General features: G+C 44.2%; 1 protein-coding gene across 5 annotated transcripts in view; it reads left to right on the forward strand.

Moving 5' to 3' along the window:
- Window positions 1–27,959, forward strand: part of pcif1 (phosphorylated CTD interacting factor 1) — a 408,646-nt gene that overhangs the window by 39,105 nt on the left and 341,582 nt on the right. For all 5 annotated transcript variants that reach the window (XR_011596083.1, XM_070895912.1, XM_070895915.1 and 2 more), the window contains 2 exons: window positions 10,880–11,011; window positions 18,314–18,558. Coding sequence is in view for 4 of the 5 variants with exons in the window: in XM_070895912.1 (XP_070752013.1) it covers window positions 10,880–11,011; window positions 18,314–18,558 (377 nt within the window). In the remaining variant the exon portion in view is untranslated. The remainder of the gene's footprint in view (window positions 1–10,879; window positions 11,012–18,313; window positions 18,559–27,959) is intronic.

Genomic DNA, 27,959 nt, shown 5'->3' on the forward strand with positions numbered 1-27,959 from the left:
GAGCAACATCATCACCTCCAAATTCCCCTTCAAGTCGCACACTATCTTTAACTTGGACATATATTGCAGTTCCTTCATTATTTCTGATTCAAAATTTGGAACTCCCTACCTAACAGCATTGTGGGTGTACCTTCAGCAAATGGACTGCAGCAGTTTAAGGAGAAGGTCTACACACCACCACTTCAGGGCAACTATGGATGGGTAATAAATGCTACCTTTGCTAGTATCACCCATATGCAGAAAAGAGATGGGGTGGGAAAGGTGAAGCCATTGGTCACTCCTTGCGGTACCCCACTAGTTACAGCCTGTCAACCTGAAAATGACCCGTTTATCCCGACTGTTTTCTGTATGATGACCAATCCTCAATCCATGCTAATATATTACCCTCAATCCCATGAGCTGTAATTTTGTGTAATCTCTTTTATGGCACCTTATCGAATGCTTTCTGAAAATCCACTGGTTCCCCCTTATCTATTCTGCTAGTTACAACCTCAGAAAACTTCATTAGATTTGTCAAACACTATTTCCCTTTCATAAAACTGTGTTGACTCTGCCCAACCATATTATGATTTTCTAAAAGCCCTGTTACCATGTCCCTAATAGATTCTAGCATTTTCCCTATTACTGATGTCAGGCTAACTGGCCTATAATTTCCTGTTTTCTCTCTCCCTCCTTTCTTTAATAGTGAGGTTAGATTTGCTACCTTCCAATCCACAGGGACCGTTCTAGAATCTAGGGAATTTTGGAGGATCACAACCAATGCGTCCAACATCTCTGCAGCCACCTCTTTTAAAATCCGAGGATGTAGGCCATCATTTCCAGGGGATTTGTTGGCTTTTAGTCTCATTACTTTCTTCAGTACAGGTCGGACCTCTGGTCCGTCACCCTCGGGACCTGACCGGTGCTGGAACAGAGAATTTTCCGAACCACAGGAGGACACACCAAGCCTAGGCATACACCGTGGTACCTGTAGACAGTGCCCAGGCTCCTGAGTGCCTCTGCCACGCTCCAGCTCCGGCTGCGATACTCAAGCCTCGTCTTCTCTCCCTGTGTAAGCGCGGGAAACCAGGATGCCACTTACGCAAAGCGTCAGTTGCGCACTGATCATAGAGCCAGGATGCCGAAGCCGAACCACGGATGTTTCTGGACCAGAGGATCCCGGACCAGAGAATCCCAGACCAGAGAGGTCCAACCTGTACTATTTCTTTATTAATACTAATTTATTTAAGTTCCTCATATTTCCTGAATGTGGTTTGTGTTGTCTTCCGTGAAGACAGATACAAAATATTTGTTTGATGTCTTTGCCATTTCCTTATTTCCCATTATAATTTCTCCCGTCTCTACTTCCAATATTTACTTGCGAACCTCTTCCTTTTTACATATCCATAGAAGCTTTTACATATTTTTTTGTCTCCTGCTAGTTTACTCTCATTCTATTTTTTCTCTCTATCAATTTCTTAATCCTCTTTTGCTGAATTCTAAAATTCACCCCCCCTCGATCCTCAGGCTTACTCTTTTTGGCAACATTCTAAGCCTCTTCCTTTAATCTAATACTATCATTACCTTCTCGTTAGCCACGGTTGGACCACTTGCCCCATTGGGTTTTTATTCTTTAAAAAATGTATATTTGCTGCAAATTATGAATTATTTCTTTAAATGCTTGCTATTGCTTATCTACTGTCTTATCTTTTAATCTAGTATTCCATCCTTCCTAATATCACATCCTCTCTCAATGATTGCACCTTGCCTGTATTCTCTTTAAATGGTTCCACTGTACTTGTAACATCTGTAAATGTTTGCACCTTACACGAGACATTCCCTGTTAAAGGTCCCACTGGATTGTACTCCCCGATGGGACCCATGCCTTAATAATGCTGTTTTACATAGAAACATAGAAAATAGTTGCATATGTGAAGTAGATTCCATTTGTGCGGTTTATTTTCTGTGAAATGATGTTTGCATTGAATGATATATAAGGGTAATTTTCCTGAACTGCTGGGTGTGCTAAATGGCAATTTGGATGTGAGTGAACTTTTAAGGACTGTAATTCCAGTCAGCTCCTGCTGGTGGTGCTGCTCAGCCTCTGAAAGCCAAAATGATCATCTGGCCCATTGTTTTATGGTGGTAATTGTCCTGCTTAACTCCCATTCCTGCCCCTGAATATTCTCAGTATTTGCTGTGTTGGTTGTTTACAATCCTGTGTGGTTCTCTACCCGCACAAGACACCAGCCTAAAAAGTAAGGTTCTCCTGCCCTGCAGCTGTCTCTGTCCAATTTGTGATCCCAATAGCGTGTGTTTCTCAGCTCTAGACAGCGTAATATTGGCACATTGCTGTTGGATCTGAGAGGCTCATGGTCAAAGCTGGCATACACTGATGACATTGTGAGCCTCTGTAATTTCTATCCTGCCCTCGAGTATATCTGTTTTTATCCATGGTCCATGTCGTGTAAACATAAAAAGCAAAAACTGAAAACTTGAAATAAAGACGGGAAGTGCTGGAATTTACAGCAGGTCAGTCAACATCTGTATAAACAAGAAAAGTTAACATTTTGGGAGTGTGGCCATTTATTAGAACTGCAAATCCGCTCTCATGAAGGATCACATATCAAAATCTTGCTCTTTCCAGATGCTGACTGGTGTGCATTAGTAACTATTCTGTTTTACTTTGTGTAATCGTTTTGAAACTGTCATTTCCACATTTGCAATTGGCTAAGCTTTCACCACACAAATCACAGCAAGCTAGCATGCATGGGACAGCTACATCCATGTGCCTATAAGCAGCACAAGCTGTGCCTGAATTACACGCCTTTCATCCTGAATACGTACTAGGATTCCCCATTCACCGACCCTGAGACAGACCCTGAATACACACTATAGGATATTCCCTATTCACCAGACCCTGAATACACACAGCAGGATATTCCGTATTCACCGACCCTGAATACACACAGCAGGATATTCCGTATTCACCAGACTCTGAATACACACAGCAGGATATTCTGTATTCATCAGACCCTGAATACACACAGCAGGATATTCCGTATTCACCAGACCCTGAATACACACAGCAGGATATTCCGTATTCACCAGACCCTGAATACACACAGCAGGATATTCCGTATTCACCAGACTCTGAATACACACAGCAGGATATTCCGTATTCACCAGACCCTGAATACACACAGCAGGATATTCCATATTCACCAGACCCTGAATACACACTGTAGGATATTCCCTATTTACCAGACCCTGAATACACACAGCAGGATATTCCGTATTCACCAGGCCCTGAATACACACTGTAGGATATTCCGTATTCACCGGACCCTGAATACACACAGCATGATATTCCCCACTCACTGACCCTGAATACACACAGCAGGATATTCCCCACTCACCGACCCTGAATGCACACTAGGATATTCCCCACTCACCAGACTCTGAATACACACAGCAGGATATTCCCCACTCACCAGACCCTGAATACACACTGCAGGATATTCCCCACTCACCGACCCTGAATACCATCAGCAAGGGCAGACATTGATGACAAAGTCCAACACCGCCTTCAATGTGCCAGTGCAGTCTTCAGCCGCATGAGGAAAAGAGTGCTAAAATGCACTACCCTCATCAACCCTCCTCAAAAAAATTAAATCAAAATTCCTCAGCGTACATTGACGCGTGTTTCTGGATGATGTTGTCAAAGGGCAACATGTAGATGAGAAATAGAAGGGATAATGAGAGAGAGAGATCCTTGGGGGACACCAGAGGTAACGATGCGGGAATGGGAAGAGAAGCCGTTGCAGGTGATTCTCTGGCTACGATTAGATAGATAAGAATGGAATCAGGCGAGTGCAGTCCCATCAGCTGGAGAGGCATTGGAAAAGGATGAAGTGGTCAACCGTGTCAAAGGCTGCAGACAGGCCCAGAAGGACGAGGAAGGATAGTTTGCCTTTGTCACAGTCACAAAGGATGTCATTTGTGACTTTGTTGAGATAGTTTCGAAGTTGGTTAAACATGATTTGCCTTTAACAAATCCGTGCTGGCTTCCCTTAATTAATCTACATTTGTCCAAGTGACTGTTAATTTTGTCCCGGATTATCGTTTCTAAAGGCTTCCGCAGTACCGAGGTTAAACTGCAGCCTGTAGTTTCTGGGTTTATCCTTGCACCCTTTTTTGAACAAGGTGTCTCATTTGCAATTCTCTTGTCCTCTGGGACCAGCCCCATATCCAAGGAGGATTGGAAGATTATGGTCAGTACCTCCGCAATTTCCACCTTTACTTCCCTCAGCATCCTAGGATGCATCTCATCCGGTGTCGGTGACTTATCTGCTTTAGCCTTTCTAGTACCTTTTCCTTATCAGTCTTTATCCCCTCCAAAATCTCAACTACCTCCTCTTCCACTATGACGTTGGCAGCATCCTTTTCCTTGGTAAAGACAGGTGCAAAGTACTCATTTAGTACCTCAGTCATGCCCTCTGCCTCCACACGTAGGTCTCCTTTTTGGTCCCTAATCGGCCCCACCCCTCCTTTTACTATCTGTTCACTATTTATATGCCTGTAGAAGACTTTTGGATTTCCTTTTGTTGGCTGCCAATCTATTCTCATATGCCCTCTATGCCCCTCTTATTACCTTTTTCACTTCCCCACTGAACTTTCTATATTCAGCCTGGTTCTCACTTGTAATCTTACACACTCTCTCATTCGTCATCCAGGGAACTCTGGCTTTGGTTGCCCTACCTTTCCCCCTCGTGGAAATGTACCTCGACTATACCCCAACCATCTCCTCTTTAAAGGCAGCACATTGTTCAATTAGTTTTGCCAGCCATTCTATGATTCCAATTTACCCAGGCTAGGTTGGTTCTCAACCCATTGAAATTGGCCCTTCTCCGATTAAGTATTTTAACGCTAGATTGCTCTTTGTCCTTTTCCATAGCTCGCCTAAACCTTATGATCAATGTTCCCTAAATGTTCCCCCACTGAAACTTGATCTACCTAACCCAGCTTATTCTCCAGATATAATATTCTGCACAAAGATTTCACACCCATTTCTTCCCTCTATATCTCTTTAATGTTACACGGATTTTTGATGCCTGTGTCGCTAAGTATCTTTGCAATGTTTAGGATGGAGACTTTAGACCCTGTGGCCTCGATATGCTCAGGGAGGGCGAGAGAGGCCGAAAATGGCCAAAGGACCCAGCAAAGCTGGGAACGTAGAGGTCCTGCCAAACTCAACAGCAGGATCTCTATCATTTTTTTGTTCAGTTCCTGCCTGGCAGCCAGCCAAATTGACACTGGGAGGGAAAACCACAGGAGGTAGGTGAGAAAGTCAGTGAACACAACAGGGTGGAGGGAGAGATCAGCTGTCTGGGGGGGGGTGGTGGGGGCAGAGAGAGAGAAGACATTGGGAGTGGGCAGCCTGGGGGGGAGGAAAGGAAGGAGGCCGGGGGGGGGGGGGAGAAAAGGCTGTAGGGAGGGAGGGGGTGGAGAAAGAGAAGCCATTGGGAGTGGTGATGGGGAAGGGAGAGGCTGTGGCGGGGGGGGGGGGGGGGGGGGGGAAAGAGGGAGAGGCATGAAAGGGGGGGAATGGTGGGCGCATTCCCAACTCCTGCCTCTCCCTCTCCCCCTCCTCCGACCCCCTCCTTCCTGTCTGGGGAGGGTTAATATTGAGGCCTGCGTCTTCCCATATAATCTCTAATGGTGTGGTATTCTGAGCTTGTTGATCATGCCCTTCTGTTTTATCAGTAGTGAGATTTGAAACTTGTTTGATGAAATCAATGTAAGAGCTGTCAAACCATGAGACGAAAGGAATGGGAAAGCAGAGGCAGGAAAGCCTGAGGCTTTGGTAGGCCTGACTGGCAGATGAGGGGAGCTGCTGTCCCAACTGGTGAAGAAAGAATAAGTTTAATGCTAATAGATTGTAATTTAGTCACCAGGAAACTGCTTTCCTTTCCTATATGTCTGGCATTTCTTAATTCAGAGGAGATTCCTGTTTTATTAGTTTAAGTTAAGAAAAAACTTCTGAATACCAAGTAACTTTTCTACTCTGCAGTGACATAAACCCCAATAAAAATGTCAAACTAATTGAGTGCAGATTAAATAAAATCGTCAGATAGTATGAGAAATAGAATAAACTTGAATTGTTACCAATCAGTGCTGCCAAAGCTGGCAGGAGCTGGTGCTGAGGAGCGAAGAATGCAATAAAAATGGCAAATAAAGTAGTTAGCATTTCCATTGCTGCTGAGAAGGTTCTCTACAACACACACTCCAGCCGCTCAAACGTTACTAAAACCACGAGCCACCAATTACATTCACAGTAAAAATGACAGAAGGAGGCTTACCTGCTGTAAAGATGATGAAGCAGCCCAGCAGTGAATCAGATAGAGACGCTTTGCAGCCCACCCCAGTGTTCTACTGACAAGACAGACACACACAGGCACTGTCTCACATTGAACTGCACAGAAGCAGGCCGCATCACTGCAACTATTGATTATTACTGCCTCAACTTGCAGTGCCTGCTCGAAAACTGCTCGCGTGTGGAATGAGGGTTCTCTGTCAGCACAGGCAATGTAGTAAGGATAAAAAGGTGAAATATGAATGCTGTTAATCTGAAGTAAAAGCAGAAAATGTTGGGAATGGACAGCAGGTCAGTCGACATGTGAAAGACAAAGATCAGTTAACAAAGGAGAACGGGCTGATGCAGTGGGTTAAACACTGCCGTTTTAACCATTGGTATCCGGCTCCAAATCCCACTTCGACTGATGGGATCAAACTCTTCTTTTTCTACCAGCTATATGGATCCTTGATGCAAATTCTATCTGGCAAGGGATCTCTGATAAAAATGCCTCTAAATTGACAATCAACTGAGAGAAGCCAAAGGACAGCTACTGTAGGAAATGGGAAAATATCACTGGACTGTGCTGGGGCTGTGGCTGTGGAATGTTGAGGGCCTGTAGAGGGAGCTTTACTCAGCATTTAACCCGTGCTGTACCTGCCATGAGTGTTTGATGGGGCAGTGTAGAGGGAGCTTTACTCTGTATCTAACCCGTGCTGTACCTGCCCTGGGAGTGTTTGATGGGGCAGTGTAGAGGGAGCTTTACTCTGTATCTAACCCATGCTGTACCTGCCCTGGGAGTGTTTGATGGGACAGTGTAGAGGGAGCTTTACTCTGTATCTAACCCTGTGCTATACCTGCCTGGGAGTGTTTGATGGGACAGTGTAGAAGAAGCTTTACTCTGTATCTAACCCGTGCTGTACCTGCCCTAGGAGTGTTTGATGGGACAGTGTAGAGGGAGCTTTACTCAGCATTTAACCCGTGCTGTACTTGTCCTGGGACTGTTTGATGGGACAGTGTAGAGGGAGCTTTACTCTGTATCTAACCCTGTGCTGTACCTGCCCTGGGAGTGTTTGATGGGACAGTGTAGAGGGAGCTTTACTCTGTATCTAACCCTGTGCTGTACCTGCCCTGGGAGTGTTTGATGGGACAGTGTAGAGGGAGCTTTACTCTGTATCTAACCCGTGCTGTACCTACCCTGGGAGTGTTTGATGGGACAGTGTAGAGGGAGCTTTACTCTATATCTAACCCATGCTGTACCTACCCTGGGAGTGTTTGATGGGACAGTGTAGAAGAAGCTTTACTCTGTATCTAATCCGTGCTGTACCTGCCCTGGGAGTGTTTGATGGGACAGTGTAGAGGGAGCTTTACTCTGTATCTAACCCTGTGCTGTACCTGCACTGGGAGTGTTTGATGGGACAGTGTAGAGGGAGCTTTACTCTGTATCTAACCCTGTGCTGTACCTGCCCTGGGAGTGTTTGATGGGACAGTGTAGAGATAGCTTTACTCTGTATCTAACCCTGTGCTGTACCTGCCCTGGGAGTGTTTGATGGGACAGTGTAGAGGGAGCTTTACTCTGTATCTAACCCGTGCTGTACCTACCCTGGGAGTGTTTGATGGGACAGTGTAGAAGAAGCTTTACTCTGTATCTAATCCGTGCTGTACCTGCCCTGGGAGTGTTTGATGGGACAGTGTAGAGGGAGCTTTACTCAGCATTTAACCCGTGCTGTACTTGCCCTGGGAGTGTTTGATGGGACAGTGTAGAGGGAGCTTTACTCTGTATCTAACCCCGTGCTGTACCTGCCCTGAGAGTGTTTGATGGGACAGTGTAGAGGGAGCTTTACTCTGTATCTAACCTGTGCTGTACCTGCCCTGGGAGTGTTTGGGGCATTGTTGCGTACTTTGGATGGGAAGAGGTAAATAGAGTGGGAGAAGGATAAAATTGGGATTGGTCTGTTGGGTTGAATGGTCAATTTCTACATTGGAGATTTTATGTGACTCTATGTAACTGGTAGATACTGAGAGGCACCTTGAGTGAGAGAGCTCCAGGATGGCGTGCCATGATGCCATAAACTGTATCTCCAGGTTCTGGTGCACCTAACTAGGAATGACCATGTGAGATTGGTGATGCAAGTCCACATAGTTGCTGCTCTGTTGTCATCATCATAGGCAGCCCCTCAGAATCGAGGAAGACTTGCTTCCACTCTTAAAATGAGTTATTGGGTGGTTGAACAGTCCAATTCGAGAACCACAGTCTGTCACAGGTGGGACAGATAGTCGTTGAGGGAAGTGGTGGGTGGGACTGGTTTGCCGCATGCTCTTTCCGCTGCCGGCGCTTGATTTCTGAATGCTCACGGCGCTCAGCGCCCTCCCGGATGCACTTCCTCTACTTAGGGCGGTCTTTGGCCAGGGACTCCCAGGTGTCAGTGGGGATGTTGCACTTTATCAGGGAGCCTTTAAGGGTATCCTTGTAGCATTTCCTCTGCCCACCTTTGGCTCGTTTGCCATGAAGGAGTTCCGAGTAGAGCGCTTGCTTTGGGAGTCTTGTGTCAGGCATGCGAACAATGTGGCCTGCCCAGCGGAGCTGATCAAGTGTGGTCAGTGCTTCATTGCTGGGGATGTTGGCCAGGATGAGGTGCGTCTGTCCTCCCAGGGGATTTGCAGGATCTTGCGGAGTCATCGTTGGTTGTATTTCTCCAGCGACTTGAGGTGTCTGCTGTACATGGTCCATGTCTCTGAGCCATGCAGGAGGGCGGGTATTACTACAGCCCTGTAGACCATGAGCTTGGTGGCAGTTTTGAGGGCTTGGTCTTCAAGCACTCTTTTCCTCAGGTTGCCGAAGTCTGCACTGGCGCACTGGAGGCGGTATTGGATCTCGTCGTCGATGCCTGCTCTTGTTGATAGGAGGCTCCCCAGGTATGCGAAATGGTCCACGTTGTCCAGGGCCGCGCCATGGATCTTGATGACTGGGGGGCAGTGCTGTGCGGCGAGGACAGGCTGGTGGAGGACCTTTGTCTTACGGATGTTTCGCACAAGGCCCGTACTTTCGTACGTCGACTATGTCCTGGAGTTCAGCCTCTGTAGGTACGCAGACGCAGGCGTCGTCCGCATACGTCGTCTGTTGTATGAGCTGTGTGAAGACACCATTGGTACAGTACTGTTCGTAGCAGGCGCCAATGGTTTCCATTGCACTCAGCAGTTATGCTTTCATTTCCTTCTAGTCTGGCATTGGGTTTATCCGTACAATCATCCAGTGTTTTGCCCACTACCGTAGAGCAAGGGATTAGAGTAAGGCATTGCCACCTATTTTACCTCCTTTACCACTGACTACTGCACCACTTCATTCCTTGCCCACGGGCTCCATTTCATCTCCACATATTTTATCTGCCATAGGCTTTGACAGCTCAAATACCCTTTATAATACCCTTTTAAATAACCCCCATATATTAGAACATTTGCCTTGAATGGTTACATACTCTTAAACTGCAATCTTGTAGCCCGATAAGGATTAGCGCGTAGGCATGAAAATTCCTCTTGGTTGTCTGAAATGGAAAGTGTTCCATTCACCAAGAGGATGGGGTGTAACAGAGTATTATAATTGAAAGCCTGATACTAGAGTGGTTAATGAGAGTGGGATTTTAGCAGTGTGATAACCAATAGGTTCATAATGATGATGGGATTAAATAGTGTGAGAACTGAGAGCCTTAAATTGAATGTGGAATTTAATAGTGTGGTCATAACTGAGAGCTTTATATTATATAATCTATTTCTCTTAAATCTTCCTAAACCTGTAACAAACACATGTAACAAAATTATTTTTCAATTTTATTACTTACACCAAATGTGTTGGGAGTGTTTTTTCTGATGCTGAATCATTCTTGAGTTTTGACTCACTGCAGTCTGCATTGCCATTCTGACCTTGGTCAAACTGGCCTGTGTTTCTGATACCACTACTCAAGTGTACAAGTCAGCTGTCACTCAGTGGGAGCACTCCTGCCTCTGAGTCAGAAGGTTGTGGGTCCAAGCCTCGCTCCAATGACTTGAGCACATAAATCTAGACTGACACTCCACTCCCAGTGCAGTGCTAAGTGAGTGCTGCACTGTCGGGAGAGCCGTCTTTTGGATGAGACGTTAAACTGAGGCCCCATCTGCCCGTTCAGGTGGGTGTAAAAGATCCTGTGTCACTATTGCAAAAAGAACAGGGGAGTTGTCCCCAGTGTCCTGGCCAATATTTATCCCTAAACCAGCATTACTAAATCAGATTATCTGGTCATCATCACATTGCTGTTTGTTGGAGCTCGCTGTGCACAAATTGGCTGTCCTGTTTCGTACATTACAACAGTGACTACACTTCAAAAGTATTTGAGAAGTGTTCCTCCTTCCCCAGGCATGCTAAGGGCTTGCCTCCTCTACAGCATGGGGTGTGTAGAGGGTAGACGGTAATGTTTATTGTTTAACACTCAATGTGCCACCACTAAAGAATTGATGGAAGAATGCACATAGTGCTTTGCTGTAATTTAATGTATTATTTTGTTTCTCTTGTAGTCTGACCCTCTTGGCTTAAATGCAACTGTGGAATCCGGTGAGGGAGATTCAGCGGCTGATAATGGTCAACGAAAGCGGCGACATTCTGAAGATACCCAGCAGCAATCTTCAAATAGCTTCAAAAAACCCCGAGTAGGTATTAACTGATGTTTGAATGTGTTCTGTTTTTTTTAAAAAAAACTTCCCTTCAAGTATTTATCCAATTCCTTTTTGAAAGTTATTATTTCAGGCAGCGTGTTCCCGATCATAACGCGGTGCACGAAAACAAATTTCCTCATGTCGCTTCTCAACCAAGCCGTTCACATCCGACCACATGTCCGCATCATCACTATGACCACCTACTTCCACCTCTGTAACATACCAACCCCGCCCCTGCCTCAGCTCATCTGCTGAAACCCTCATTTATGCCATTGTTACCTCTAGACTTGACTACGCCAACACACTCTTGGCTGGCCTCTCATTTTCCACCTCCATAAATTAGAGGTGATCCAAAATTCTGCTGCCTGTATCCTAACTCGCACCAAGTCCCATTCACCCACCACCCCTGTGCTCGTTGACCTACATTGGCTCCCGGTTAAGCTACTCCTTGATTTTAAAATTCTCACCGTTTTCAAATCCCTCCATGGCCTCGCCTCGCCCCTCCCTATCTCTGTAATCTCCTTCAGCCTCACAATCCCCGAGATAGCTGCACTCCTCCGTTTCTGGCCTCTTGAGCATCCCTGATTATAATCACTCTACCCTTGGCAGCCGTGCATTCAGCTGCCGAGGCCTTAAACTCTGGAATTCCCTCCATAAACCTCTCTGCCTTTATACCTCTCTGCCTTTATACCTCTCTTTCCTCCTTTAAGACGCTCCTTAAAACCTACATTTTGGTCATCTGCCCTAATATCTCCTTATGTGGCTCAGTGTCAAATTTTGTTTGATAATACTCCTGTGAAGTGACTTGTGTTGTTTTAATACATTAAAGGTGCTATATAAATGCAAGATGTTGCTACTGCTGAAGGCCTTGACATCCTTCCTAAAGTGTGATGTCCAGACTTGAACTCAATATAATTGAGACATTGCTGTAATATAGTTGATGCTATAGTGTAAATGAGCAGTGCTGTAATGCAATGCTGCTGTGTCGGTGGGCCGGGGCGTCCATGTCCATGGGATGGAGTTTTCAGCGGGAGGGTCGGCTGAGGGGGTGGGGGGGATTGGTGGGATGGCGAGTTGGGGTGGGTCGGCCATGAGTAAAATATTAGAGCTGAAGGATGGGCTAGGGTTTATACAAACACACGAAGTATAAGGAATAAATTGAATGAACTGCAGGCGCGACTTCAAATTGGATCGTATGACATGGTGGCCATTACTGAGACATGGCTGCAAGATGGTCAGGACTGGGAACTAAATATACCAGGTTATAAGGTCTACAGAAAAGGTATGGAAAATGGCATGGGGTGAGGGGAGTAACCTTGATAAAATCATTTCAATGATTAGAGAGGTCAGCAGGCAGTGGAGAATGGATTTAAGACGGGGGGGTGTAGTGCTAGCTGTATACATCCAGAGATTAGACTAGCGTGTAGCAAAGGCAGAGTAGTTTTAATGAGGGATTTAACTTTCATATAGATGGAGAAAAGCCAATTAGCCCTGTCAGAAAGCTATTGAATTTCTTAACTGTGTCCAGGATAGTTTTCTACAACAATATGTCCCAGAGGCAACAAGGGGGCATGCCATATTAGATTTAGTAATGAGCAATGAGCCACATATAACTGTGAATATTTATCCAAAAGTGATCATACATGATCCAAGTTCAAGGCAGCATTTGAAAGGGAGAAACACGAAACAGCTACTAGATTTGGGTAAGGCCGACTTCAGCGGAATGAGACAGAAACTGTCCTCAGAAAACTGGGCAAATCTGTTAATGGATAAAACAACAGAAGATCATAGAAACATAGAAAATAGGTGCAGGAGCAGGCCATTCAGCCCTTCGAGCCCGCACCGCCATTCAATATGATCATGGCTGATCATTCACCTCAGTACCCCTTTCCTGCTTTCTCTCCATACTCCTTGATCCCTTTAGCCATAAGGGCCACATCTAACTCCCTTTTGAATATATCTAACGAACTGGCCTCAACAACTTTCGGTGTTAGAGAATTCCACAGGTTCACAATTCTCTGAGTGAAGAAGTTTCTCCTCATCTCGGTCCTAAATGGCTTACCCCTTATCCTTAGACTGTGACCCCTGGCTCTGGACTTCCTCAACATCGGGAACATTCTTCCTGCATCTAACCTGTCCAATCTCAACAGAATTTTATATATTTTTATGAGATCCCCTCTCATTCTTCTAAATTCCAGTAAATATAAGCCTATACGATCCAGTCTTTCTTTATCTGTCAGTCCTGCCATCCCGGGAATCAGTCTGGTGAACCTTCGCTGCACTCCCTCAATAGCAAGAATGTCCTTCCTCCGATTAGGAGACCAAAACTGTACACAAATATTCAAGGTGTGGCCTCACCAAGGCCCTGTACAACTGCAGTAAGACCTCTCTGCTCCTATACTTAATTTCGCTATGAAGGCCAACATGTCATTTGCCTTTTTCACCGCCTGCTGTATCTGCATGCCAACCTTCAATGACTGATGTACCATGACACCCAGGTGTTGTTGCACCTCCCCTTTTCCTAATCTGTCATCATTCAGATAATATTCTGTTTTTGCCACCAAAGTGGATAACCTCACATTTATCTACATTATACTGCATCTGCCTTGCATTTGCCCATGCACCAAACCTGTTCAAGTCACCCTGCAGCCTCTTAGCATCCTCCTCACAGCCCACACTGCCACCCAGCTTAGTGTCATCTGCAAACTTGAAGATATTACATTCAATTCCTTCGTCTAAATCATTAATATATATTGTAAGTATCTGGGGTCCCAGCACTGAGCCTTGCGGCACCCCACTAGTCACTGCCTGCCATTCTGAGATGTTCAGTGGGAGATGTTCAAAAATAATTTAATGTGATACAGAACCAGTTTATACCCCTGAGGGGAACGAGCTCTATTTGCCAAAAAAAACCCAGCCATTTATGACTAAAAAGGTAAGGGGCATCATAAAACTAGAAGAAAAATACAAAAATGCAAAAACTGGCACAGATCCTGGCAAATGGGAAAGCTGCAAAGGGTCACAAAACAGACAGTAAGGGCTACAAAAAGGGAGTATGAAAAGAAACTTGGAAGGGATATCAAAATCAACACAAAGAATTATTACAGTTACATTAGGAAAAAGAGGGTAGTCAGGAACAATGTTGGCCCCTGCGTCAGTATTTACAGTAGAAGCAGCATGCCAGAATTCACAAGGAAACTAATATTAAATTGGGGATTGGGATTCAAAACGTAAGTAAAATAACAGTAATGAAGAAAATAATGATGCTTAAGATTGACAAATCCTCAGGTGGTTTCTGTCCCAGGGGTTTAAAGGAAGTAGGTGAGCACATTACAGATGCCCGAACTATAATCTTCCAAAGTTCTCTCGATTCATGGAGTGTTCTGTTAGATTAGAAAATTGTGTATATCTACCTCATTTTCCCCCTTTAAGACAATCCTTAAAACCTACCTCTTTCACCAAGCTTTTGGTCATCTGCCATAATTTCATCTTATCGGTGTCAAGTTTATTTGTTTTGTATTAAAGTATTCCTGTGAAGTGCCTTGGGACATTTTACTACGTTAAAGGCGCTATATAAATACAAGTTGTTGTTGTTATGTCATTTCACTATTTAAGAAGGGCGAGAGAGGGAAACCAAGGAATTATAGATCAGTTAGCCTAATATCTGTTGTTGGGAAATTGCTCAAGTCTATCATTAAGGACAGGGTGACTGAACACCTTGAACATGTTCAGTTGATCAGAGAGAGCCAGCATGGGTTTGTGAAAGGTAGGTCATGCCTGACAAACCTGATTGAATTTTTTGAAGAGTTGACTAAAGTAGTGGACAGGGGAATGTCTATGGATGTTATTTATATGGACTTCCAGAAGGTATTTGATAAAGTCCCATACAAGAGACTGTTAACTAAGGTAGATGCCCACAGAACTGATGGAAAATCATTGAGCTGGTTAGGAAATTTGCTGAGCGGCAGGAGACAGAGAGTGGGGATAATGGTTAGATACTCAAATTGGCAGGATGTGACTAGTGGTGTCCCGAAGGTGATCTGTGTTGGGGCCTCAACTATTCACAGTATTTATTAACGACTTAGATGGTGGCATAGAAAGTCATACATCCAAATTTGTCGATGACACAAAGCATAAAATTACAAAGGGATATTGATACAGGCAAATGTGTGGTCATGCACTTTGGACCTAAAAAGGATATAGGATTGGATACTTTCCAAATGGTGAAGAACTAAAAACAGTGGCGATCTGGGGATCTAGGTACAAAGATCATTAAAATTCCATGAACAGGTCAGAAAATAATCAAAAAGGCTACTGGAATGCTGGCCTTTATATCTAGGACTAGAATTCAAGGGGTTGGAGTTATACTGCAGATATACAAAACCCTGGTTAGACCACAACTGGGGTACTGTGAGCAGGTAGAAAGGATATATTGGCTTTGGAGGGAGTGTTTACCAGAATGATACCTGGACTTCAAGGGTTAAGTTACGAGGAGCGATTACACAAAGTAAGGTTGCATTGCCTAGAATTTAGATGGTTAAAGGGAATCTGATCAAAGTTTAAGATATTAAGGAGAACAGATAAGGTAGATAGAGAGAAATGATTTCTGTTGGTTGGGGATTCTAGGACTTGGGGCATAGTCTAAACATTAGAGCCAGATCTTTCAGGAGTGGAATTAGGAAACACTTCTACACACAAAGGGTGTGTCGGGAATTCTCTTCCACAAATTGCAATTGATGCTAGATCAGTTGTTAATTTTAAATCAGAGATTGATAGCTTTTTGCCAAAGGCAGGTATCTGGAGTTAGGTCACAGATCAGCCATGATCTCATTGAATGGCGAGACGCTCGAGAGGCTGAATGGCCGACTCCTGTTCCTATGTTTCTACTCAGCAGGTCAGGCAGCACCTGTGGAGAGAGAAATAGGACTAATGTATAGTTTCACCAAAACTGGAAGAAGTTTGAGATTTAGCAGTTTATAAACAAGTACAGAGACTGGGAATAGGCGGTGGGGGAGAGTTTGAAGAACAAAAGAGAAGGTCTGCATGGGTGGAAGGCAGGAGGGATTAAATGACAAAGGGATGATTGTGCAAGGCAAAGGGGGTGGTAATGGGACAAGTAAAGGAACAAAAATGATTTAAGGTGTTGGAGCATCTTGTTAAGTGCCAAATTACTGTTCCCTGGTTGAAAATATTATTAAACACTGGTATTGTGAAGCCAGGGAACTGGGTCAAAATTACTCTGATTGCATTATATTGTGGCGTGATGATTGCATTCTGGAATATTTGTTTGCGTCTGCACACATTCAGAGGCTGTATTGCCTAGAATTCTGCTGATTGGGGATTCTAGGACTAGGGGGCATAGTTTAAAAATTAGAGTCAGCATCTTCACTGAGGCGTACGAAAGCATGGGCCTTACACTAAACATCCGTAAGACAAAGGTCCTCCACCAACCTGACCCTAACACACAGCACTGCCCCCCAGTCATCAAGATCCATGGCGCCGCCCTGGACAACGTGGACCACTTTCCATACCTCGGGAGCCTATTATCAGCAAGGGCAGACATCGACGACAAAGTTCAACACCGCCTCCAGTGCGCCAGCGCAGCCTTCGGCTGCCTGAGGAAGAGAGTGTTCGAAGATCAGGCCCTCAAATCTAGCACAGGTGAGGGGGGGGGGGGGGGCGGCGCGGGGCGGGGAGAGGGAGGACCAGGTAGTAATACCCGCCCTCCTGTATGGCTCAGAGACGTGGACCATATACAGTAGACACCTTAAATCACTGGAGAAATACCACCAGTGATGTCTCCGCAAGATCCTGCAAATCCCCTGGAGGACAGACGCATCAACGTTAGTGTTCTCGATTAGGCCAACATCCCCAGCATTGAAGCACTGACCACACTCGACCAGCTCCATTGGTGGGCCACATTGTTCGCATGCCTGACACAAGACTCCCAAAGCAAGCGCTCTACACGGAACTCCTACACGGCAAGTGAGCCCCAGGTGGGCAGAGGAAACATTTCAAGGACACCCTCAAAGCCTCCTTGATAAAGTGCAACATCCCCACCGACACCTGGGAGTCCCTGGCCAAAGACCGCCCTAAGTGGAGGAAGAGCATCCGGAAGGGCGCTGAGCACCTCGAGTCTCGTCGCCGAGAGCATGCAGAAACCAAGCGCAGACAGTGGAAGGAGCGTGCGGCAAACCAGTCCCACCCACCCTTTCCCTCAGCCACTGTCTGTCCCACCTGTGACAGAGACTGTAATTCCCGTATTGGACTGTTCAGTCACCTGAGAACTTATTTTTAGAGTGGAAGCAAGTCTCCCTCGATTCCGAGGGACTGTCTATGATGATGATGAGGGCGAAAATGGCTGGGGAATGTGTCGAACATTAGAACATAAGAAATAGGAGCAGGAGTAGGCCACATCCCCGCCTGCTCCCCATAACCCTTGACTCTGTAATCATTCAAAAATCTGTCTATCACCACCTTAAATACATTCACAGCTCCACAGCTCTCTGAGGTAGAGAATTCCAAAGATTCACGGCCCTCTGAGAGAAGAAATTCCTCCTCATTGAAGACCCCTTATTCTGAAACTATACCCCCTAGTTCTAGATTCCCCCACGAGGGGAAACTTGCTCTCTGCATCTACCCTGTCAAGTCCCCTCAGAATCTTATATGTTTCAATAAGATCATCTCTCAGTCTTCTAAACTCCGGTCAAGGCCGGAAACGCGGAGGTTCTACCCAATTTAATGCAGGGGCGCATTGTAATTTTATTCATCCTTTTTCCGCCTGGCAGCCAGCCAGCCTGTCAATCAGGCCGGCAATTGGGAAAACCAGCTGCAGGAAGCCGCAGCTGGGGACCCTTGGAGACAGTCCCCAACAATTGGGTGGGGTGGCGGGAAGGCTGGAGCTGGGTGTTTAGTGGGGGGGGGGGAGAGGATCTGCGATCGCAGGAGAAGGCAATTGGGTTTAGGTGACATTGCCTTGCAAGGCTTTGTGTAGATTTTGTCACAGCAGACAAGTTGCACCCTCATTAGAGAGATTAGGGGTGAAATTAATGAAGCCAATGGAAAAAAAATGTTGCGGGGCGTATAAAACAGACTGCTGATTCGCTATCGCCGTTTCGCGCTGCCGTCAAAGAGCAATTTTACCCCTTCTTTCTAACATCAACCTATAGCTGAATGTTGCATTGGGTTCAATTTCACAGGTTCAATGTACAATTTGTCTTGGGCCATGTTGCAGAATGTTGTGACTGAAACTGTTGTACATAATATATTAATTCTCCTTCTTACTTTTTTCTACAGATAGATGCGCCATTAACTCCCACAACTCCAACAATTCCTATTTCTCCCATTGCTGCTGGTACCCCGAGCACACCTGTATCCCGAACAAGTGGATCCAATTCAGCTGATGAAAAACCACAGCCATCGCCGTCACCCGCACCGACACCGGCAGCGGCATCCTCCTCATCCTCCTCCTCCTCCTCCTCCTCCACATTGCCTTCCTCATCTCTGCTTGCACCTACACCTACACCTATCCGTCCAACAGCGTAAGTGCATATCCTCAAATTCCGACTGTGTGGGAATGGGAATCTCTAGGATTTTTAATGCTTATATTGGATGTACAAGACTACATGGAGTTTATTCATTAAAATCTACCGGGGCCTCTGACAAAGACTCCAGCACGGGATTGCTGCCACTCTTGGCGGGAGTAAAAATCAGCCTTCTTAATTTCCCAGACCCAAGCGGGAGTGGTATTGGGAATCAGACAAGCGGGAGTGGTATTGGGAATCAGACCCAAGCGGTAGTGGTATTGGGAATTAGACCTATGCGGGCGTAGTATCGCTACTCTATAATATCACTGCGATCAGTGCTCATATTCAAATGTAAGTTGCTGTAACATTGTTGCTCAAATCCAATCTAGGCGTAGGTTTGTTGATTGAATCTGACCTGGGAATATTGAGAAGAAAGACTTACATTTTTATAGTGACTGATCAGGTTTCACAGAGCCATCTTAATGATCTTCCCATATGTTGAATTGCTTTGAAGTGCAGTGAGTTCTCACAGTAAGTTCTCACAACCAGCAGTGAGATGAATGAACAGTTAATCTGTTGTTGGTTAAGGGCGCAGTGTTAGTCAGGACACTGGGACAACTTCATGTTCTTCGAAAAATACTATGCACTCTCTAATGCCATCCTCAATGATGGCAGAGCCCAGCACCTGAGTGTAAAAGACAAGGCTGAAGCATTTGCAACTATCTTCAGCCAGAAGTGCCGAGTGGATGATCCATATCGGCCTCCTCTGGTGGTCCCCACCATCACAGAAGCCAGTCTTCAGCCAATTCGTTTCACTCCACGTGATATCAAGAAACAGCCGAGTGCACTGGATACAGCAAAGGCTATGGGCCCCGACAACATGGAGAGTTTCCCCCTGAGTCCCATTGACATCAATTTTACTAGGGTTCCTTGATGCCACGCTCGGTCAAATGCTGCCTTGATGTCGAGGGCAAGCACTCTCACCTCACCTCTGGAATTCAGCTCTTTTGTCCATGTTTGGACCAAGGCTGTAATAAAGTCTGGAGCCGAGTGGTCCTGGCGGAACCCAAACTGAGCATCGGTGAGCAGGTTATTGGTGAGTAAGTGCCGCTTGAGAGCACTGTCGACAACACCTTCCATCACTTTGCTGATGATTAAGAGTAGACTGATGGGGCGGTAATTGGCCAGATTGGATTTGCCTGCTTTTTGTAGACAGGATATACCTGGACAGTTTTCCACATTGTCGAGTAGATGCCAATGTTGTAGCTGTACTGGAATAGCTTGGATAGAGGCGCAGCTAGTTCTGGAGCACAAGTCTTCAGCACGACAGCCTAGGGCCCATAGCCTTTGCTGTATCCAGTGCGCTCAGCCGTTTCTTGATATCCCGTGGAGTGAATCGAATTGGCTGAAGACTGGCTTCTGTGAAGGTGGGGACCTCAGGAGGAGGCCGATATGGATCATCCACTCGGCACTTCTGACTGAAGATGGTTGCAAACGCTTCAGCCGTGTCTTTTGTACTCACGTGCTGGGCTCCGGCATCATTGAGGATGGGGATATTCATGGAGCCTCCTCCTCCTGTTAGTTGTTTAACGGTCCACCACCATTCATGACTGGATGTGGCGGGACTGCAGAGCTTTAATCTGATCCGTTGATTGTGGGATCACTTGGCTCTGTCTATAGCATGCTGCTTCCGCTGTTTAGTATGCATGTAGTCCTGTGTTGCAGCTTCCCCAGGCTGGCACCTCATTTTCAGGTACGCCTGGTGCTGCTCCTGGCATGGTCTTCTGCACTCCTCATTGAACCAGGGTTGGTCCCCAGGCTTGATGGTAATGGTAGAGTGAGGGATATGCCGGGCCACGAGGTTACACATTGTGGTGGAATACAATTCTGCTGCTGCTGATGGCCCACAGTGCCTCATGGATGCCCAGATTTGAGCCGCCAGATCTGTTCTGAATCTATCTAAATATAACACGGTGGTAGTGCCACACAACACGATGGATGGTGTCCTCAATGTAAAGATGGGATTTCGTCTCCACAGGGGCTGTGCGGTGGTCACTGCTACCGGCCATGGACACTACTGTCATGGACAGATGCATTTGCGACAGGTAGATTGGCGAGAACGAGGTCAAGTAGGTTTTTTCCTCGTGTTGGTTCTCTCACCACCTGCCGCAGGCCCAGTCTGGCAGCTATGTCCTTCAGGTCTCGGCCAGCTTGGCCAGTAGTGGTGCTACCGAGCCACTCTTGGTGATGGACATTGAAGTCCCCCACCCAGAGTACATTCTGGGCCCTTGCTACCCTCAGTGCTTCTTCCAAGTGGTGTTCAACATGGAGGAGTACTGATTCATCAGCTGAGGGAGGGCGGTAGGTGGTAATCAGCAGGAGGTTTCCTTGCCCATGTTCGACCTGAAGCCATGAGACTTCATGGGGTCTGGAGTCAATTTTGGATACTCCCAGGGCCACTCCCTCCCGACTGTATACCACTGAGCCGCCACCTCGGGTGGAACAGGACATACCCAGAAGAATGAGGAAGTAATGCATGCTTTCTGGCTATCACCCAGAATAGTCAAGCTACTAATGTCAGGGCAAATAGAAAGAGTTCACCCTGACCAGGAGCGACAAGGTTCCACTACGTAACCCTCATTTAATGGTACTCCACCAAATGATTGATCTTAGGGGCTCAAACTGATCTCTAAAATGGGAGACGTTCACATGATTATAGGTTATCCAGTGCCCAAGGAATGTAAAACACCACTTTTGCCTTGAAATCAGATGTGCCCCAGACATGCCCCCAAGTGGCTAGTATGTGGGGGATGGGCAGAAGCATCTCCTCCCACCCCCCAAAAAAAACATTGATTCTACAGTTCATATAAATGGGTCGGCAACCTGGTGGATCCAGGTTCCATCTAAAATTGGGACCCATCTCCCACACCAACTATACCGTAATTCCAGACCCTGAGGACTGCAATTTCCAGCTGGATTTCTTTCTTTCTCATATCGCTATATGAGAACCCCAGCAGAAATTCCTCAGCTTCAGTTTCAAGGGACAAGGTTTATGTACATGGTACTCCTCCCCAGATTCAAAGTTTCTATCTGTGGTCTTAGTCTGTCTCAGGATTGTATCCCCATGAATACCTGTAGCTGTACAATTGGTTTATCAGAGCCTTGTGTCTGAGCTCTCCGAGCACAGCCCCCTCCAGCAAAAACCCACTATAGGCTCAGGGCTGGGATTTATTTCAGTAACGAGAGGCTGCGGCTGCGGATCAATTTCTTGCTGGTATTGTTATATGGTGAATTGAATTTCTGATTGAACAAAAGAAAATGAGTGACAGACATATTCAGCTATGATCATATTGAATGGTGGTGTAGGCTCGAAGGGCCGAATTGCCTACTCCTGCACCTATTTTCTATGTTTCTATGTCATTGGGCATGTAATTTGAATATTCATAGTCGCACAGCATGTGAATGTGAACTTGAACTTTTTGTGTGATTGTTGGTAAAATACTAAGAAGCAAAGCAGAGAGTGCAAGTGTTTTTGATCATTGTTGCTTCCTTGGTTAGTAAATGGTGGGAGAACATTGTTAAATAAATATAAATGTCAGGTATATTTACCTGAACTGTATGAGTGTGTGCAAGGCATTTTCTACTGAAATGAGTGCAAGTGGATAAAACCATGTCACAACAACTGCACCTGTGACCAGTCAGCGATTGCCCTTGGATAACACTGTTATACACAGCTGAGTGATAGGATAGTGATAGACACACTGATATACTCAGCTTAGTGATAGGATAGTGATAGATACACTGTTATACTCAGTTTAGTGACAGAATAGTGTTATACTCAGCTTAGTGATAGGATAGTGATAGATACACTGTTATACTCAGTTTAGTGACAGGATAGTGACAGACACACTGTTATACTCAGCTTAGTGATAGGATAGTAATAGATACATCGTTATACTCAGCTGAGTGATCAGATAGTGTTAGATACACTGTTCTACTCAGCCCTTAGTAATAGGATAGTGATAGATACACTGTTTTTCAAAGCTGAGTGATAGGATAGTGATATATACACTGTTATACTCAGCTTAGTGATAGGATAGTGACAGATACACTGTTATAATCAGCGTAGTGATAGGATAGTGATAGATACACTGTTATACTCAGCATAGTGATAGGATAGTGATAGATACACTGTTATAATCAGCGTAGTGATCAGATAGTGATAGATACACTGTTATACCCAGCCCTCAGTGATAGGATAGTGATAGATAAACTGTTATACCCAGCTTAGTAATAGGATAGTGATAGATACACTATTATACTCAGCTTAGTGATAGGATAGGGATAGATACACTGTTATACTCAGTTTAGTGATAGGATAGTCATAGATACTGTTATATTCAGCGTAGTGATAGGATAGTGATAGATACACTGTTATACTCAACTTAGTGATAGGATAGTGATAGATACACAGTAATACTCAGCCCTTAATGATAGGATAGTGATAGATACACGTTTATACTTAGCTTAGTGATAGAATAATAATAGATACACCGTTATACTCAGCTCTTAGTGATAGGATCGTGATAGATACACTGTTAGACACAGCTTAGTGATAGGATAGTGAAAGATACACTGTTATACTCTGCTGATTGATAGGATAGTGATAGATACACTGTGATACACAGCTTAGTGATGTGATAGTGATAGATACACTGTTATACTCAGCTTAGTGATAAGATGGTGATAGATACACAGTTATACACAGCCCTTAGTGATAGGATAGTGATAGATACATCGTTATACTCAGCTGAGTGACAGGATAGTGATAGATACACTGTTATACTCAGCTTAGTGAAAGGATAGTTATAGACACACTGTTATACACAGCCCTTAGTGATAGGATAGTGATAGATACACTGTTATACTCAGCTTAGTGAAAGGATAGTTATAGACACACTGTTATACACAGCCCTTAGTGATAGATACACTGTTATACACAGCCTTTATTGATAGGATAGTGATAGATACACTGTTATACATAGCTCAGTGATAGGATAGTGATAGAGACACTGTTCTACTCAGCTTAGTGATGTGATAGTGATAGATACACTGTTATACTCAGCTTAGTGATGGGAGAATGATAGATACACTGTTATACTCAGCTTAGTGATAAGATGGTGATAGATGCACTGTTATACTCAGCTTAGTGATGGGAGAATGATAGATACACTGTGATACACAGCTTAGTGATATGATAGTGATAGATACACTGTTATCCTCAGCTTAGTGATAGGATAGTGATAGATGCACTGTGATACACAGCTTAGTGATATGATAGTGATAGATACACTGTTCTACTCAGCTTAGTGAAAGGATAGTTATAGACACACTGTTATACACAGCCCTTAGTGATAGATACACTGTTATACACAGCCTTTATTGATAGGATAGTGATAGATACACTGTTATACATAGCTCAGTGATAGGATAGTGATAGAGACACTGTTCTACTCAGCTTAGTGATGTGATAGTGATAGACACACTGTTAGACGCAGTTTACTGATAGGATAGTGATAGACAAACTGTTGTACTCAGTTTAGTGACAGGATAGTGATAAGACACACTTTTATACTCAGCCTCGTGATAGGGTAGTGATAGATACACTGTGATACACAGCTTAGTGAAAGGATAGTTATAGACACACTGTTATACACAGCCCTTAGTGATAGATACACTGTTATACACAGCCTTTATTGATAGGATAGTGATAGATACACTGTTATACATAGCTCAGTGATAGGATAGTGATAGAGACACTGTTCTACTCAGCTTAGTGATGTGATAGTGATAGACACACTGTTAGACGCAGTTTACTGATAGGATAGTGATAGACAAACTGTTGTACTCAGTTTAGTGACAGGATAGTGATAAGACACACTTTTATACTCAGCCTCGTGATAGAGTAGTGATAGATACACTGTGATACACAGCTTAGTGATATGATAGTGATAGATACACTGTTAGACAAGGCTTAGTGATAGGATAGTGATAGATACAGTGTTATACTCAGCTGAGTGATAGGATAGTGACAGATAAACTGTTATACTCAGCGAAGTGATAGGATAGTGCTAGATACACTGTTATCCTCAGCTGAGTGATAGGATAGTGATAGATGCACTGTTATACTCAGCTTCGTGATAGGATAGTGATAGATACACTGTTATACTCAGCTCTTAGTGATAGGATAGTGATAGATACACTGTTATACACAGCCCTTATTGATAGACACACTGTTAAAAGCAGTTTAGTGATAGGATAGTGATAGACAAACTGTTGTACTCAGCTGAGTGATAGGATAGTGACAGATAAACTGTTAGACTCAGCGTAGTGATAGGATAGTTATAGATACACTGTTATACTCAGCTTCGTGATAGGATAAAGATAGATGCACTGTTATACTCAGCTCTTAGTGATAGGATAGTGATAGATACACTGTTATACACAGCTTAGTGATGGGATAGTGATCGATACACTGTTATACTCAGCTTAGTGATAGGATAGTGATAGATACACCGTTATACTCAGCTCTTAGTGATAAGATCGTGATAGATACACTGTTAGACACAGATTAGTGATAGGATAGTGATAGATACAGTGTTATACTCAGCTGAGTGATAGGATAGTGACAGATAAACTGTTAGACTCAGCGTAGTGATAGGATAGTTATAGATACACTGTTATACTCAGCTTCGTGATAGGATAGAGATAGATACACTGTTATACTCAGCCCTTAGTGATCGGATAGTGATAGATAAACTGTTATACTCAGCGTAGTGATAGGATAGTGATAGATACACTGTTATCCTCAGCTGAGTGATAGGATAGTGATAGATGCACTGTTATACTCAGCGTAGTGATAGGATAGTGATAGATGCACTGTTATACTCAGCTCTTAGTGATAGGATAGTGATAGATACACTGTTATACACAGCCCTTAGTGATAGACACACTGTTATACGCAGTTTAGTGATAGGATAGTGATAGACAAACTGTTGTACTCAGTTTAGTGACAGGATAGTGATAGACACACTTTTATACTCAGCCTATTTGATAGGGTAGTGATAGATACAGTGTTATACTCAGCTTAATGATAGGGTAGTTATAGATACACTGTGATACAATGCTTAGTGATATGATAGTGATAAATACACTGTTATACACAACCCTCAGTGATAGGATAGTGATAGATACACTGTTATACTCAGCTTAGTGATGGGATAGTGATCGATACACTGTTATACTCAGCTTAGTGATAGGATAGTGATAGATACATCGTTATACTCAGGTCTTAGTGATAGGATCGTGATAGATACACTGTTAGACACAGATTAGTGATAGGATAGTGATAGATACAGTGTTATACTCAGCTGAGTGATAGGATAGTGACAGATAAACTGTTAGACTCAGCGTAGTGATAGGATAGTTATAGATACACTGTTATACTCAGCTTCGTGATAGGATAAAGATAGATACACTGTTATACTCAGCCCTTAGTGATCGGATAGTGATAGATACACTGTTATACTCAGCTTTGTGATGGGATAGTGATAGATATACTGTTATACTCAGCTTAGTGATAGGATAGTAATAGATACACTGTTATACTCAGCTTAGTGATAGGATAGTGATAGATACACTATGATACACAGCTTAGTGATGTGATAGTGATAGATACACTGTTATACTCAGCTTAGTGATAGGATAGTGATAGATACACTGGTATACTCAGCGTAGTGATAGGATAGTGATAGCTACACTGTTATGCACAGCCCTTAGTGAAAGGATAGTGATAGATACACTGTTCTACTGAGCTTAAGTGATAGGATAGTGATAGATACACAGTTATACACAGCCCTTAGTGATAGGATAGGATAGATACACTGTTCTACTCAGCTTCGTGATCGAATAGTGATAGAAACATCGTTATACTTAGCTGAGTGATAGGATAGTGATAGATACACTGTTATACTCAGCTTAGTGAAAGGATAGTGATAGATACACTGTTATACTCAGCTTCATGATAGGATAGTGATAGATACACTGCTTTACTCAGCGTAGTGATATGATAGTGATAGATACACTGTTATACACAACCCTCAGTGATAGGATAGTGATAGATACACTGTTCTACTCAGCCCTTAGTAATAGGATAGTGATAGATACGCTGTTTTTCACAGTTCAGTGATAGGATAGTGATAGTTACACTGTTATACTCAGCTTCGTGATAGGATAGTGATAGATACACAGTTGTACAGCGCCTTGGTGAGGCCACACCTGGAGTATTGTGTACAGTTTTGGTCTCCTAACTTGAGGAAGGACATTCTTGCTATTGAGGGAGTGCAGCGAAGATTCACCAGACTGATTCCTGGGATGGCGGGACTGACCTATCAAGAAAGACTGGATCAACTGGGCTTGTATTCACTGGAGTTCAGAAGAATGAGAGGGGACCTCATAGAAACGTTTCAAATTCTGACGGGTTTAGACAGGTTAGATGCAGGAAGAATGTTCCCAATGTTGGGGAAGTCCAGAACCAGGGGTCACAGTCTACGGATAAGGGGTAAGCCATTTAGTAGCGAGATGAGGAGAAACTTCTTCACCCAGAGAGTGGTGAACCTGTGGAATTCTCTACCACAGAAAGTAGTTGAGGCCAATTCACTAAATATATTCAAAAGGGAGTTAGATGAAGTCCTTACTACTCGGGAGATCAAGGGTTATGGCGAGAAAGCAGGAATGGGGTACTGAAGTTTCATGTTCAGCCATGAACTCATTGAATGTCGGTGCAGGCTAGAAGGGCTGAATGGCCGACTCCTTCACCTATTTTCTATGTTTCTATATTTCTATGCTCAGCTGAGTGATAGGATAGTGAAAGATACACTGTTATACTCAGCTTCGTGATAGGATAGTGATAGATACACCGTTATACTCAGCTCTTAGTGATAGGATCGTGATAAATACACTGTTATACACAGTCCTTGGTGATAGATACACTGTTATACACAGCCTTTAGTGATAGGATAGTGATAGATACACTGTTATACACAGCCCTTAGTGATAGATATACTGTTATACTCAGCGTAGTGATAGGATAGTGTTCGATACACTGTTATACTCAGCTCTTAGTGATAGGATAGTGATAGATACACTGGTATACTCAGCGTAGTGATAGGATAGTGATAGATACACTGTTATAATCAGCTCTTAGTGATAGGATAGTGATAGATACACTGTTATACACAGCCCTTAGTGACAGATGCACTGTTATACCCAGCCTTTATTGATAGGATAGTGATAGAGACACTGTTCTACTCAGCTTCGTGAAAGGATAGTGTAGATACACTGTTCTACTCAGCTTA

The sequence above is a fragment of the Pristiophorus japonicus genome, chromosome 12, assembly GCF_044704955.1.
Source record: "Pristiophorus japonicus isolate sPriJap1 chromosome 12, sPriJap1.hap1, whole genome shotgun sequence".
NCBI classification, from domain to species: domain Eukaryota; kingdom Metazoa; phylum Chordata; class Chondrichthyes; family Pristiophoridae; genus Pristiophorus; species Pristiophorus japonicus.